The sequence below is a fragment of the Salminus brasiliensis genome, chromosome 12 (genome assembly GCF_030463535.1).
Source record: "Salminus brasiliensis chromosome 12, fSalBra1.hap2, whole genome shotgun sequence".
Lineage (NCBI taxonomy): Eukaryota > Metazoa > Chordata > Actinopteri > Characiformes > Bryconidae > Salminus > Salminus brasiliensis.
In genome coordinates, this window is record NC_132889.1 from 33,982,232 (window position 1) to 33,998,761 (window position 16,530).

Here is a 16,530-nt window from a genome sequence, read left to right on the forward strand (position 1 = left end):
AGAAAGAGACATGCCGGGCTGAAACGAAAGAAGACAAATGGTGGGACAGGGACAAAAAGTTGAAAGAAGGAGAGGGAAAGAAAGAGTAAGAAGGAGAAGGGACAAAAAGAAAGAGAAGACGAAAAAAAAGTGAGACACAAAGAGAGACAGGGACAAAGATTAAAGAGAAAAAGACATTCAGGGACAAAAAGAAGGCAAGGGGCAAGACAGAGAAAAAGACAAAGTTAAGAGAGAGAGAGAAGCAGGGGGCGAGGGATGTAAACGAAACGAAAACAGGGTAGAAAGGGAAAAGTGCAAGGAGAGAAAGAGCAAGAGACACGATTAATGCTAAGCTAAATGCAATCAAATCCTCACAGCAATGCTCCAAAAGGTAGACAGCCTTCTTCCTTGGACAGTAGAGACAGTTTCTCCAACAAAAGCAGGATCAACTCTTTTTAATACCCTTGATTTTGGAAGAAATAAAAAATAAGCAGGTGTCCCAATACTTTTGTCCTTATTGTGTATATGGAACCCTCACAGAATCACAGAGCGGATCATCAAACTCTTCATATTAAAACACAACAGACAGGGAGGAGAATGTCCATGTAGTTCTCCACGAAGTGGGTTCTTCAGCAGGCTCCTTGGCTGTGGTGTGTTGGAGCTGTTCAGTGGCAGCTGGTTGGGGCTATTTTTACAGAGTCATTCAGCTCTAACAGCTGTTACTCGTCCTCCTTTCCCTTATTCTGTCTCTTTCTCATGTTTGTATTCATGTCCGGAAGCCTTGTTACCACAAAAGAGAACCCCCTGGAGTGTCTCATGAGTGTCCTTTCCTTCGGACAGTTTCCGCCTTTGTTCATGTGGTGTTTTGATGAGGTTGGTGCTCAGAGTAAAGATGACGGTGCATAATAGAACCGCCCTGACTGTCAGTCACTCAGATCTCAGAACGTTTTTTAAATGAACTCAACTTAGCTCAGTCATCTCAGTTTGAGCCTCAAAAACATCTGCAATTGATTAAATACTGTGTATGATATTTAGTCTGTGGCTCCGCCCCCTTATTCTGTTCACTGTTTATTCTGTATTATTCAATCTGCAGGTTAGAACCCTCCCATCACACTGGGCAGGCCTTCCTGTTCTCAGACTTTGGGATGGGATGCGAACTTATGATCTGCTGTCTCTTTGCAAGCAGGCAGTTAGACAGTCACTCCACTCTAGAACTGTTAAGCCATGAGCTGTGTTTGTATGTAGTGTAATTTCACAGCTTTAGACCGGCCCTACGGTGTCCAAGGTCCAAATCCCAGCAAAGGATCAGTGCTCCGCCATCTAAATAGGGAGAGTTCTGGGGCTCAGAGTGGTTAGCGCTCAGCGGTCTAATTCGCTACCACCAAGGCCCTGTGGGTCATGAGTTCGAATCCTGAGCCATGCCACTTTGCCATCTGCGTCCGGAGTCTGAGGGGGCACGATTGACTACCCACTCTCTCTGGGTGGGTAGCTGGCGCTTTCTCCCCTCATGACTCTGGCACAGGCATCTGTTAGCTGGTGCCGTGGAACTGGGGACCTGGCGCTTTCCTCTGAGTGTATTGGCAATGGTCCAGGCGGTGGCTGGGCTCACGTGTATGGGAGGAGACATGTGTCCTTACCCTCCTAAATTTTAGCCTGGCTTGGATTGCGGTAGCTTGGAGGTGATGTGCTGCTCTCCAGTATCAGCAACACCATATTCAACACCACTCATTTCCCCTCTAGCTTCAGCTTTGATTAAAGCGTTCTCTAGTGGGCGGGGCTTATACATTTAGACTGTTATGCAACAGTTTGGGGTTTTGTAATTGGCCCGTTTTACAGCTCTGTTTGAGGTTCACAGTATCTCAGTTCCCTGTACTGAACTGTAATTCTGGGACAGCATTAATATGAAAAAAGCAATAATTAAGCACAGAGTAAGAGAGAGAGAGAGAGAGAGAGAGAGAGAGAGAGGGAGAGAGAGAGAGGCCTTGGCTTGAAGAGGCTGCTTAGAAAAAAAAACAAAAAAAAAACTTTCCACCCTGGTTTGATTTGCCACCAACTGCCATGCTAATTAGATCTGCTTCTGGATCATGGAGGCAGGAGGGAGGCAGGAGGGAGGCAGGAGGGAGGGAGGCGAGCAGAGGATGGGAAGAGAGAGAGAGGGTATGACTGGAGCAGATGGGAGAGACAGAGAGACAGAGGGACAGAGAGACAGAGGGACTGAGGGAGGGATGATATCATGTTTAGTTTAATTAAAACAGTGTGTTATGAACACTGAGGCAGAGAACATGTCAGCTGACTCTACTTACCCAGTGTGTGTGTGTGTGTGTTTGCATATCATGAGAATATCATCATCTTCATCATTGTTACTATTACCATCATTACATATGATCATTACATTACAAGTACTTACACTAAATGTCCAAATGTTTGTGGACACCCCTTCTAATGATTGCATTTAGCTACCTTATGTTGCACCCATTGCTGATACAGATGTGCAAATGCACACACACACACACACACACACAGCTTGTCTAGTCCCTGTAGAGAGATACTGCCAATAGAATAGGACTCTCTGGAGCAGATAAACAACATGAACCTATTGGCACCTATTGGCCTAATGGCAGGTGTGGGCTATAGAGGGGTATAAAGACCCCCTAGCATTGAGCTGTGGAGCAGTGAAAGAACTGTGAATCTCTGGAATTATAATTGGTGCTCCATCCAATACTTTTGGGATGAGTTTGGCAGTTGGGGATTGATGAGGTGGGGTGGTGGTAGTGGTCATTCAACATCCTGACCTCACTAATGCTCTTGTTGCTGACCTCAATCAGATCCTCACAGCCATGCTCCTTCAAAATCTAGTAGAAAGCCTTCCTCTCTGGACGGTAGAGACAGTTATTCCAACAAAAGCAGGATGAACTCTTTTTAATACCCTTAATTTCAGAAGAAACCATAAATGAGCACGTGTCCAAATACTTTTGTGCAGATATTGTATTTAATACAGATGGTGTTTACATATAACCCTGAATCCTGAGCTTGTGTGTATATATGTGTGTGTACAGTTTATGCAGCACTCCAAATGAGCTTTCTCTCATTATTTGGACTTGATTAAATTTCCAGAGTATCCAGAGCAGACTCTGTAAACAGGCAGGTGAGATGGAGCTCAAATTGAGGTCTGAGACTGTTCTAGTTTAGAGGGAGGAATGAAGTGCTGCCCTGAATTTGCTTGTTGCAGATGTGAATATCATTTCCACACACTGTATATCTTTTGCATCAACACTTTATGATTGCCTCGCAAAGGTAAAGCTAGCTTCCACACAACGAGTCGGGCCATGCTTATGTCACAGTACCTGTGTTGGACAAGCTCAGTTGCTAGTCCATGAAATGCTGTAGTAATAATGCTGGACAATCCCAGTAGCTGGGTCTCGCTAACGGCACAGTAGCGGTGTTGGACAAGCCAGGTAGCTGCGCCGCGCCTACGGCACAGTAGCGATGTTGGACAAGCCCAGTAGCCGGGCGGCGCTAAAGGCAGAGTAGCAATGCTGGACAAGCCCAGCAGCCGGGCCGCGCTAACGGCACAGTAGCGATGCTGGACAATCCCATTAGCCGGGCCGCGCTAACGGCACAGTAGCGATGCTGGACAATCCCATTAGCCGGGCCACGCTAACGGCACAGTAGCGATGCTGGACAATCCCATTAGCCGGGCTGCGCTAACGGCACAGTAGCGATGCTGGACAAGCCAGGTAGCTGGGCGGCGCTAGCGGCACAGTAGCGATGCTGGACAAGCCCAGCAGCCCGGCCGCGCTAACAGCACAGTAGCGATGCTGGACAAGCCAGGTAGCCGGGCCGCACCTACGGCACAGTAGCGATGCTGGACAATCCCAGTAGCCAGGCCTCGCTAACGGCACAGTAGCGATGCTGGACAAGCCCAGCAGCCGGGCGGCGCTAACGGCACAGTAGCGATGCTGGACAAGCCCAGCAGTCGGGCGGCGCTAAAGGCAGAGTAGCGATGCTGGACAAGCCCAGTAGCCGGGCCGCGCTAACGGCAGAGTAGCGATGCTGGACAAGCCCAGTAGCCGGGCCGCGCTAACGGCACAGTAGCGATGCTGGACAAGCCCAGCAGCCGGGCCGCGCTAACGGCACAGTAGCGATGCTGGACAAGCCCAGCAGCCGGGCCGCGCTAACGGCAGAGTAGCGATGCTGGACAAGCCCAGTAGCCGGGCCGCGCTAACGGCACAGTAGCGATGCTGGACAAGCCCAGTAGCCGGGCCGCGCTAACGGCACAGTAGCGATGCTGGACAAGCCCAGCAGCCGGGCCGCACTAATGACACAGTAGCGATGCTGGACAAGCCCAGCAGCCGGGCCGCACTAATGACACAGTAGCGATGCTGGACAATCCCAGTAGCCGGGCCGCACTAATGCCGTAGTGGTAATGTTGGACGAGGCCTGTAGCCGAGACATTGGACATGTAGTATAGTATCTACATTGGTTGTTGTCATGTGATCACTGTTTATATGCTTTGTATGTGCTTGTTTGGGTAATTTCCTGTGTGTATATGTTTGTATGCATGTCTGTGTGTGTGACTTAGCCCTAATGGACCCGTAGATGGAGAGTTGTTTCTCAGTCAGTATGATGGCCCCTGGGCGGTAATAGCAATTACACAGCAGAGGAAGAGGACACTTTACTCTGTCGCATTACAACCAGTGGCGAGAGAGAGAGAGAGCGAGAGAGAGAGAGAGAGAGAGAGCGAAGGCAGCGAGGGGTGGAGAGATAGAGAGAGAGCGCGAGAGAGAGAGAAAGGAGTGGTGGAGAGCGGAGGTTACTCGTATCTGCATATTGTTGAACAGATTCGGACCGCTCCCACCGGAGTGATTTAATGCACTTTCTAATTGGCTAATTTTCAGCTGTAATGTTCGTTGACACCCAGTCAGCTCCAGCGTCTGATTCACTCGTTACCACACTTATTATTTGGCCAACAGATTTAATGTGTCAGTGTCAGGTTGACTGCGTTTTTACAGTTATGCTCTTATTGAAATTAGCAGATGGTGTTGTGTTGCCAGGTGGTGCTTTTTGAAGTACAAAAAGGGGGGATTTATGACGACTGTGTTGCTCCGTTGTTCTGGGTGCTTGTTGTGAGCTGGCAGCCTCTAGAGGCCACTGTAAAACAGGTCATTGCTTTTGAGGACGCACTAAAACTTTGTGTCATTGTGTCTGTTCCCAGACCTTATCACTGTGTGTATGTGTGTGTGTGTGTGTGTGTGTGTGTGTGTGTGTGTGTGAGATGATCTTGGTGTGTTATCTTTTCATGATATTTCAGATTTCAGATGATACACAGTGATTCACAGTGCAGCAGTATACTCCTGTACTAGAATGTGCTGTTTCCTAGAATGCTCTGGTGCTCTAGAGTTTTCTAGACTGCACCAGGGTTCTAGAATGCAGCTGACTTGCTCCAGTTTCCAGTTTCCATCCAGAGTGTTCTAGAATACTCTTGTATTTGGATGCACCAGTATTCTGGAAGGCTCTGGTGTTCTAGAGTACACTAGAATGCACCAAGGTTCTAGAATGCAGCTGTGTTGCTCCAGTGTACCAGTGTTCTAGAATGCACTGGTGCTCTAAAATGTACCAGTGTTCTAGAATGCTCTTGTGTTTTAAAGAGCACTGGTGTTCTAGAAGGTGCCAGGGTTCTACAGTGCAGCCAACTTGCTCCAGTGTTCTACAATGCATGGGTTTTGTAGAACGCACTAGGGTTCTAGAAATTTCTGGTGTTTGACAGGGCACAGGTGTTCTAGAAGGTGCCATGGTTTTAGAATACAGCCTTGTTGCTGGTGTTGCAGATGATACACAATGCTCTCGAATGCTCTTAATTCTAGAAAGTACCAGGATTCTAAAATGCAGCCAACGTGCTCCAGTTTCCTACAGTTCATGGGTGTTCTAGAATGCAGCAGTGTTGCTCCAGTGGTTTAAGGATGCACCAGTATTCTGGAAGGCTCTGGTGTTCTAGAGTAGGTTCTAGAATGCAGCTTGTTGGAGAGTGTATTAGTGTTCTAGAATGCGCTGGTGCTCTAAAATGAACCAGTGTTCTAGAATGCGCTCTTGTGTTTTAAAGAGCATGAGTGTTCTAGAAGGTGCCAGGGTTCTACAATGCAGCCGACTTGCTTCAGTGTTCTACGATTCATGTTTTGTTTTTGTAGAACACACCAGGGTTCTAGAATTTTCTGGTGTTAAACAGGGCACGGGTTTCCAGAAGGTGCCATGGTTCTAGAATGCAGCAGTGTTGCTCCAGTGTTTTAGAATGTTTGAATGTTCTAGAATGCACTGGTGTTCTAAAACGTACCAATGTTCTAGAATGCTTTTGTATTTTAAAGAGCACTGGTGTTCTAGAAGGTGCCATGGTTCTTGAATGCAGTCTTGTTGCTGGTGTTGCAGATGATACACAATGCTCTAGAATGCTCTGAAGTTCTAGAAAGTACCAGTATTCTAGAAAGCCTTGTGTTCTAGAGTGCACTAGTTTTCAAAATGTACCAATGCTCTTGAATGCTGTGTTCTAGAATGCACTCTTGTTGGAGAATGTATTAATGTTCTAGAATGTATCAGCGTCTAGAATATTCTGGGTCATCAAGGTTCTAGATAGAGTGTCCAATAGATTCAGTGTCCAATAGATAGAGTTCTAGAATGCAGCTCAGTTTTTACAGTGCTCAGGGATGCTTGGGTGTTCTAGAATTAGTAGCATTAGTGCTCTAAAATGTAGAAGTGTCTAGAATTATCTAGTACTGTACAAAACACTTTTTTTTGTTCTAAAAGATGTGAATGTTCTAGAATGAGTGTGCCCTGCTTTTGTTGGAGTAACTGTCTCTACTGTCCAGAAAAAAAAGCTTTCTACTAGATTTTGGAGGAGCATTGCTGTGAGGATTTGATTGCATTCAGCGACAAGAGCGTTAATGAGGTCAGGATGTTGGATCTCTCATCGAATGGAGCACCACCATCCATCATTCCAGAGAACACAGTTATTCCATTGCTCCACAGCTCAATGCTGGGGGGCTTTATACCCCCTTACGGTGCCAATAGGTGCAGATAAGTCCTATTCTATTGGCAGTTCTTCTCTGCAGCATTTTAGAGTTGCCACTCATGTAGGATTCCTTCTGCCACTCACTCAAAAGGTGCACATATTTGTCACTGTACAGCGAAATGTGTCCTCCGCATTTAACCCATCTGGTAGTGAACACACACACACTCACACACACACACACACACACACACACGTGTGTGTTAGGGGCAGTGAGTACACACACCCAGAGCGGTGGGCAGCCAACTCGAGCAAGCCCACTCAAGGACCCAACAGTGGCAGCTTGCCGAGCCCGGGAATCGAACCCACAACCCCGTTATCGATAGCCCGGCGCTCTAACCGCTGAGCCACCACTGCCCCCAATGGCCTCATGGTCGTGTTCGCGTTCTCAAAGCCCTCCAATCAGATTCCCGGCCTCCATATGTGCTTATCTGGTATTCTGGACTTACAGCCGAAATCAGTGGGTTAGAAGACGGGCTTATTGTTTTAATCTTCTGAACTGCGTCAGAGTTTATAGCTGCAGTAAAAAGATAAAAGACAGTGATTTACAACATTACAGACGCTCTGATCACACAGCTCGCATTTAACAAGCTACAGTAAGCATCTGTACAACAGGGTTACGCAGCCTCTCTCCCACCTCTCTGTCAAAAGTGTCTAGCTAACACATTCCCAGTCTCTTTCATATCTCCTGTGTGGGTTTGTTTTGCATTGATTTTGCCTGTAAGGCTAATGCTCTCCGAGCTCCACAGTGTAAATATATCACCTGTGTTTTTGGAAGCTAGCAGACACTGCCTCCTTCTCTTTACACTCAGTTTCTCCACATTTTATAACTTCTTAAACCCTAGATGCAAGATTCTGTTATTAATCCTAGAGTGAAAACTATTGCACAGCTTACCAGATTATGTGGAATCCTGGGTGGAGTCCCTCAGGGTTCTATTTTAGGGCCCATGAAACTGATGAAATGTGGGCTTACATACAAAGTTTAAGGCCTTAAAGGTGCTCTAGAATTGAAAACTGCATTTCCCTTGACATAGACTGACCTAATGGACAAAAGTATTGGGACTCTTGTCTAGAATGCATTGACCATATCAACCTTAGGCTAATGTGCATTGACCTTACCCTCACATTCTCCCATTAAACTGTAACAAAAGCAGGCAAGTTTTTCAATACCCTTCCTGTAAGCTTCTGGAATAATTCCAAACTATAATGCTAGGCTAGTCTAAGCTAGGCTAGGCTAGGCTAAGCTATGTGGTGATGAAAACTAGACAATTAAAGCAGAGCTTATCATTTCGTATCATCTCCATAAAAGGAAAATTAGCTTGTTTTATTCGGAGGTAAAATAACAGGGTGGTAAATAGGCCTGTTAAACTGCGGCTGATGTTTTGTACCTCAAACTAAGTCACATAAATAATATCCTCAGTATTTAATAAATGTTTTCTGTGGCCCCTTTGGCATCCTGGTCCAGCCCCAGTGTTTCCAGCGCCATGCAAATTGGCCACGCCATTTAGTCCCGGCTCAGTCTAGCTTTTCTTGTGCTTTTTTTTTTTTTGCTGTTTCATTTCCAAACACAACCAAGCAAATGGATGCACCAGCTGGAGATGTGTGAATATAAAGGAGACACATAGAGAGAGAGAGCGAGAGAGATCTAGTCAAACACCTTAATGCTAACAATGCTATGTGCCTTTGTCTCATCTGTCAGACTTCCTGTAGCTTGTTAAGCGCTGGAGATGGAGTGGAGGAGAGGGGGATTTTTTGTTGCACTCGTGTCTCGAAGGTTGTTAACAATCCTCTGTGTGTGTGTTCTGTCTCCATCAGACATCCAGACCCAGTGTTTCAGTGCTGTTTTTAACGTGACCTAGCGTACCAGCTCCCTCGAAAGTAAATTCAGTACTTTTAATTACTTTAGGTTGCTGATACAGATGCACACACACTCACACACTCACACACACACACACACACACACACACACTACACGCTTGTCTAGTCCCTGTAGAGAATCACCACCAATAGAATAGGACTTTCTGGAGGAAATAAACATGGACCTATTGCCTCCATGCCATGGCCTAATTCCAGGTGTGGGCTAGAGGGGTATGAAGCCCCCCAGCTGTATGAGCTGTGGAGCAGTGGAAGAACTATGCTCTCTGGAATGATGGGGGAGTTGGTGATGAGGTGTGCTGTGGTAATCATCATCTAACATCCTGACCACACTAACACTCTTTACACTCTCCAAAGATCTAGTAGAAGGCCCTAAAACAAAAGCTGGATAAGCTTTTTAGTACCCTTGATTTCAGAAGAACGAATGAACAAGCAGGTGTCCCAATACTTTTGTCCATATAGTATAGCAATGGTGGCTAAGTGGTTAGAGCTCTGGGCTATTGATGACAGGGTTGTGCATTCGATACCCGGGCTTGGCAAGGCCCTTAACTCTCTCTGCTCCTCAGTCTCTGTAGTTGGCTGCCCACCGCTCTGGGTGTGTGTGCTCACTGCCCCTAGCCCCTAAAATATGTGCACTTTTACCTTTACACCTCTGTGTATCCAGGCCGGGTGTGGTTTCCGTGGACGTTTTCCTGCTGTATGTCAAAACATGGTCCATTAATTCCTCTGTCACTTCATAATTATGGTGGTAGTTCATCCAGTGTGTGGTCTTCAGTGCTGTTCCTGGAGTCCTATCCAATGGGAGATTACTTGGCTACCACATAGAGACACAGGTATTGGAGAGGGTCCTATTGATAGCAAACCATTGGATAGTTTAGGTACAACAGGCAGGGTGAGAGTATTAAATATTTTAGTGGTTGGTGTGGCGCAACAGATAAATCCACTAGCTGCCAGTGAGCTGTTACACCACATTGGAGACCAGGGTTCGATTCCCAGTCTGGGTGCACTACACCAATAAGAGTCCTTGGCAAGACCCCTAACACTGCATTGGCCTACTTCTGTAATATGAGTAACCATATAAGTCGCTCTGGTTAAGAGCGGCAGCCTAATGACATAAATGTAATGAAAATGTAAATAAAATAAGCTTAAATTATAGACATGTTTTTTTTTAGTTCCCAGAAGCCTTCACTGAAGACCTGTGAACCCTAAGGGGTCCCCACTAATAGAAACAGAGAACTGGAGAAACCTCTGTGAGGAGATAACCTTCTGCCCTTTGCATGTGCTCCATCATTTATCTGACTTTTTGAGAGAGGAAATGATCTACAATCAATTATATAAACATAATTATGCATATAAATAATTTTAAACCGACCACACACACTCTCACACACACACCAACACACTCGCTGGAAAGACCCACACCCTCAGAGCTAATGAAAAGCACTTAGCACTAACGTTAACACCATTCATCAAGCTAATTTTGTGTCAGAGTCTGTGTCAGTTTCTCGACATCTGTTTCTTTTGTCCCTAAGAATGTGTGCATGTGTGTGTGTGTGTGTGTGTGTGTGTAAGTGTGTTAAAGCATTCAATGTTAACAATATTAACCACAAGGTCACTCAATTTAGCCTCTCCTCAAGTCCTCCATTACTCTATTATGTGTTTAAAGCACCAATCATACTTCATAAACTGGCGACTGGTTTCACATTTAATGCTGCATTATTGAAATAATATGTGAATTATTCATCAAATGCTGAATTCCTAAGTGGCCTGGGCCGGCTGTGGAGGATAGGGATGTAGTGTGAGGGCTATGATAGCAGTGGGCCGGCCAATAGAGAGCAAGATCCCCACTGAGATAACCTTAATAAATGATATGATATTGCTGGTTGTAAAGAAGATTAAAGGTCTTTACTGCTGGAGTTACAGAGGAATGTGACCTGGCTGCTCTCTATATTGGCCTGTAGTGTATTAAAGGTACACTAGGGATGCCCAGTATATCAGTTGTTAATTGCATTGCAATGGTGGCTTAAAAAATATTGGTATAGCATAAGGTTGCAATGTGACACATTACGCATAGGCATTATGCGGTGTGTGCTCTGGACATCTCACGTGCCCTCAGATGGTCTTGTTGATTTTCATATATACTCTAAATAATATGTCCAAATATTTGTGGACACCTGTTCTATACTGCTTCTATAACCTTCTCTCCCACCAGTCTCCATGTAGTCCTAAGCCAATGTCTCTAACTTTTGCCGCCTGCCTCCACTTCCCACTAGTCCAGGGAACCAAACTGACAACCCTCTGGTCCCAAACTCATAACTTTTAACTGTAACCCCCCCCCCCCCCCTCCTACTTTTTTTCCAGTATAGGGAACCAAACTAGCCACCTTCTATTCCTAAGCCCACTTCCCTAACCTTCACACCCCCACTTCCCACTAGTGTAGGGGATAGAACCCATGACCTTCCATGTGCATGCATGCTACTTCATGCAGTAAATGCTGCCGGAACTCAGCGGATCTTTTAGCCTGCTGAGTCTGGCCTAAGATCATCTTCTGGAAAGTTCATGAGACACACACCTCCATAATGCTCGACTCTGCTTTGACCTTGAGAGCTTTTTCAGACTTATTGAGCACTGAGCTCCTTTACATTGCTGACACAGATGTGCAAATGCACACACACAGCTTGTCTGGTCACTGCAGAGAAGTACTGGCAATACAGTAGGACTCTCCGGAGCAGGTAAACATCAACCTATTGGCACCATGTTTAAAAACAGATGTGGGCTAGAGGGGTTTAAAGCAGTGAAATAACTGTGCTCTCTGAAATAATGGTTGGTGATGCTCCACCCAATACTTTTGGGATGAGTGGGGTGATCATCCAACATCCTGACCTCACTAATGCTCCAAAATAGTAAAATCAGCCTTCCCTGAACAGTGCAGACAGGACAAACTCTACAGGAAATATTTGGTGGAGGTGATTGCTGTTGTTTTTGAAAGAGGATCTTTAGATTATTAATGGAAGGGTTCACTTACTTTTTCTAGCCTGCAATGTTTACTCAGTGTGCTCAATAGATACATGAACTGTCTGTGTGTGTTTAGTTCTGCTATTGTGTTTCTCTATGTCTGTGACTTAGATAATGATCAGACCACGTTTTATTAGTAACCCGGGCACAGATCCTGGTACTTCCCGAAGGGTTTAATTACTTTTTCTTGGAACTGTAGGTGTTTCATTTGATCTTCTGCTCTGATATATTTTGCATCTCTAGGAATAAGGACAGCGGATAGGGCCACTGTGTATGTGTGTGTGTGTGAGTGAGAGAGAGAGAGAGTGGTTTGGTGATGTGCCGAGTGGTGTGGTTATTCTCCAGACGTTTCCCTAATCCAGCCCTCAGGCTTTGAGAGAAGAGATTTCCTGTTCTTCCCAGGCTCCATCTCAACCTGCTCAAACCAGAGTGTGTCTATAAAATGTTCGATTATCATTTTATTCAGAGAACAAATGCTATTACATGCAGTGTATGTTGACAGAACTCAATAGACCTTTTAGCCTGCTAAGTCTGGCCTACTATCATCTCCTGGAAAATCCATGAGACACACACCTCCATAAAGCTTGGCTCTACTTTGACCTTGAGGGTTTGGCTTGTTTTTTTTTTGTTTGTTTTTTTACATAGAAGATGTGGATTTTCACAATTGCTTTATTAGCTTCCTGTTTAACTGCAGTGAGACTTTCCCATCATGTATTGAGTGGGCTGTGAGCACACACACACCTGGAGCAGTGGATAGCCACCTTAGCACTTTGGGGGTTAGTTGCCTTGCTCAAGGGCACCTCAGCCATGAATATTGAGGGAGGAAAAAGTGCTGTTCCTTTAATGCCCCCACTTTCCACCAATCCAGGGGATTGAACGAGGGACCTTCTGGTCTCAAGGCTGTTTGTCATTCACTCCCCCCCACCCCCACTTCCTTCCAGTCTAGGTGATCAGATCTGCAACCTTCCAGTTCCAAGCCTTTCTAGAGGGAAAGCTTGCCAAGCCTTTATTCTTCCCTGCCTCTTCACTACCAGTCCAGGGAATCGAACCGACAGCCTTCTGATGCCCAAAGACCTTTACTCCCCCTGCCCAGACTTTCCCCTAGTCCAGGGAACCAAACCACCGCCTAGTCCCAGGCCAACGTCTCTAACTTCTAACCTATCCATTTCCTGCTAGTCTAAGGAACCGAACCAGCAACCTTCTGGTCCAAAAACCTTCACTCCCCGTATTCTCCTTCACTTCCACTAGTCCAGGGAACCAAACTGGCAACCTTCTGGTCCCAAACCCATATCTCTTAACCTTCACTCCCCCTACCCCGTCTCCTCCCAGTCCAGGGACCCAAACCAAAGACCATGTAGCCCTAAGTCAATGTCTCTAACCTTTGCCGCCTGCCTCCACTTCCCACTAGTCCAGGGAACCAAACTGTCAACCTTCTGGTCCCAAACCCATATCTTTTAACCTTTACTCCCCCTACCCCTCTACTTTCTTTCCAGTCTAGAGAACCAAACTGACCAACTTCTGTTCCTAAGCTCAGTTTCCTAACCTTCACACCCCACTAGTGTAGGGGATAGAACCCATGACCTTGCATGTGCATGCATGCTACTTCATGCAGTATATGCTGCCGGGAACACAGTGGACCTTTTAGCCTGCTAAGTCTGGCATAAGATCATCTTCTGGAAAATCCATTAGACACACAGCTCCATAATGCTCGACTCTGCTTTGACCTTGAGGGTTTTTTCTTGTTTTTTACACAAAAAGAGCAGCTTTTTCAGACTCGCTTATCACACGCTTGCTGTTTAAACCAACTGCCGAGAGACTTCTCCATCATGTATGAAGTGAATCAATGCTTAGACTGGGACTTAATGTCTAATTCATGTTATTGACTCATCAATGTTTTACTCCATGTTGTTAGAGGGAATGAAAGGCCTTTGAGATCTGTTCTTTCAGCAAGCAAGAGAATGTGTGTGTTTGTGTGTGTGTGTGTGTGTGTGTGCGATCGATGAGATTAACTGTGGCTGATGTTTCTCTTTCAGCAAACGCTGGGGCCTGCTTTCCGAAGCAAGGTAAACTGCACCCGGCCAATCAAAATCCACCGTCCACTCAGTCTAGTCTCTCGTTGGCCAATCCGAGTCTTCCTTTGGCCGGTCCCACATGTTTCATTGACCTTCGCCAATCACAGTCTCATTTCTGCATAACACTCTGTCGTCAGTCTCTGTGTATGTGTGTGTGTTTGTATGTTTGTGTGTTTATGTGTGTGTGCGTGTGTCTTGCTTGCAATTAAACAGGGTCATTAAGGGACACTGTCAGCGCTGGTAGTGTGGCATGTTTCACAGCAGCGAACACTGGGTCGTAAATTACAGGCTTGACTGCAGAAGTGAAGGGGGAGGGGTTGCGTGTGGGGTTAGGCCGCTTTTGTTTATGGGAAAAATAATAGCGTGAAGAATAGCGTGTCCGAAACTCGCCCCTATTGAACCCTATTGTTTGTAAACGAAAACGTTCCAAAACCTCTGAATTTCTAGGTCTTTATCTCTTCACTCCCTCCAACAAAGGCTTTTATAACCGACTCGACACATATCATATCTGTATAGAAGCACAAAGCAGACTCACACTAGGGATTAGGAGCAGTGGGCAGTGGGTAACTGTACTAGTGGGCAGTCCCCTGTGGGTTGGGGAGCAACTGGGTTTTAGGTGCCTTGCTCAAGCGCTGTTCCTTCGCTCCCTTGGCCCCCTACTTCAAATCAACAACCTTCTGGTTCCATACCCTTCACTCCTGCCCATCCAGGAAATCCATCCAGCCACCTTCTGGTCCTAAGCCCTCATCTCTAATCTTCACTCCCCCTTAACTTTTAAAAAGTCCAGGGAACCAAAACCAGCAACCTACCAGCCCCAAGCCCACGTCTCTAACTTTAAGCCCCCCTGCGCCCACTTCTTGCCAGTCCAGGGGATTAAACTGACAATCTTCCAGTTTCTAACCTGCTTTTCTAACCTTCACCCACCACCTACCCACCACTTTCTGTCAGTTTAGGGAAGCAGACTAACAACCTGTTAGTCTGCTACATTCCAGTCCCCCACTTCCAGCCAGGTAAGGCAATTGAATAGACAACCTTCTGGTCCCAAGCCTGTTTCTATACCTTTACCTCCCCTTCCCCCAAATCCTGCCAGTCCAGAGGATTGAACTAACAACCTTTCATTTTTAGACCTGCTATTCTGAACTTACTTTCCCCACCTCTTGCTAGTCTAGGGAAACAAAATAACAACCTATCGGTCCACAACCCACTTCTCTAAACTTCACTTCTCCTGCCCCCACTGTAATCAGCAAGCTACCATACCCAAGCCTACTTCTCTAAAATGAAGTACCTCTACCCCCTTTCCTTCCAGTCCAGGGGATTAAACTGACAACCTTCAAGTTCCAAACCTGCTTTTTCGACCTCCACTTCTCCCTCCCCTGACTTCCTGCCAGTCCAGTGAATCAAACTGACAACCTTCCGGTCCCAAGTCAATTTCTAAACCTTCACTCTTCTTTCCGGTTCCTCTCACTCCCCCATCCCCACTGCCTGCCAGCCCAGGGGATTGAACCAACAACCTTCCAGTTCCCTTCACTCCACCGTCCCCACTTCCTGCCAGTCCAGGGGATTCAAATAAAGTTCCAAACCTGCTATTCTGACCTTCACACCCCCCACCTGCAGCTTCCTGACAGTCTAGGGTGTCAAACCAGCAACCCTCTGTTCCCAAAAACCCACTTTTCCAATCTTTTTGCTTCTTCGTCCCAGCTTTCTACCTCTCCAGGGAATCAAACTAACAACCTTCCAGTTCCTTTCACTCCCCAGTCCCCACTTCCTGACAGTCCAGGGGATTGAACTGACAACCTTCCAGTTCTAAACCTTCCTTTCTGACCATGACTCCTCCCACCAACACTTCCTGCCAGTTTAGGGAATCAAACCAGCAACGTTTCAGTCTAGGGGATCTAACCAGCAACCTTCTGGTCCAAAACCCACTTCTCTAACCTTTTTGCTTCTTCGCTCCAACTTTCTACCTCTCCAGGGGATCGAACTAACAACTTGCGGTGGCCGGTTTTGCATGGATTTTTCTCAGCTGTTTAAAATCCAGGCATAGTGTTTTTTCAGCAGAGTCTCAAAAGACGTGCTATAGCGAGCCTTTTTTTATCAGTGGCAGCAGATACAGCAGCACAAGCCTTGAACACATGCTGAAAGAGTGTTTACTAACCGAGTAGCACTATTTAAACTGTCAGGGCCAGATGTACGTGCATGAGGAGGCGAAAAATATGCATAAAATATGCAGTGGCCTGGCTGTGGAATACAGTGCCTTCCGTGTTATTTCAGGTCTGTTTTTTAGCTGGGGTGGAAGCAGAATTTTCTGGTGAGGCAAACAGCATCTAACACTGATATCTCTTTGTCAAACTTTCATTAATGTTGCGTCATGCCACTATTTCACCACACTTTTTAAACCCTGCACCTGACACTCCTAATTTTATTTTATATTTCTTTGAACAATGCCCTAAAAGATCCGTTTTCTGTTCCAGAATTAAGTGTGTTTGTTTGGTAAATTGGTAAAAAAAAAAAGTTTTTATCAATGGAAGGTTCTTT

General features: G+C 46.0%; 1 protein-coding gene across 10 annotated transcripts in view; it reads left to right on the forward strand.

The window, feature by feature from the left end:
- The window catches only part of srcin1a (SRC kinase signaling inhibitor 1a), a 200,166-nt gene that overhangs the window by 85,455 nt on the left and 98,181 nt on the right, over positions 1–16,530 (forward strand). For 9 of the 10 annotated variants that reach the window (XM_072693175.1, XM_072693182.1, XM_072693174.1 and 6 more), the window contains exon 2: positions 13,960–13,989. The exons of the other annotated variant lie outside the window; for it this stretch is intronic. In XM_072693175.1, the coding sequence (XP_072549276.1) occupies positions 13,960–13,989 (30 nt within the window). The remainder of the gene's footprint in view (positions 1–13,959; positions 13,990–16,530) is intronic. 10 annotated transcript variants of the gene reach the window in all.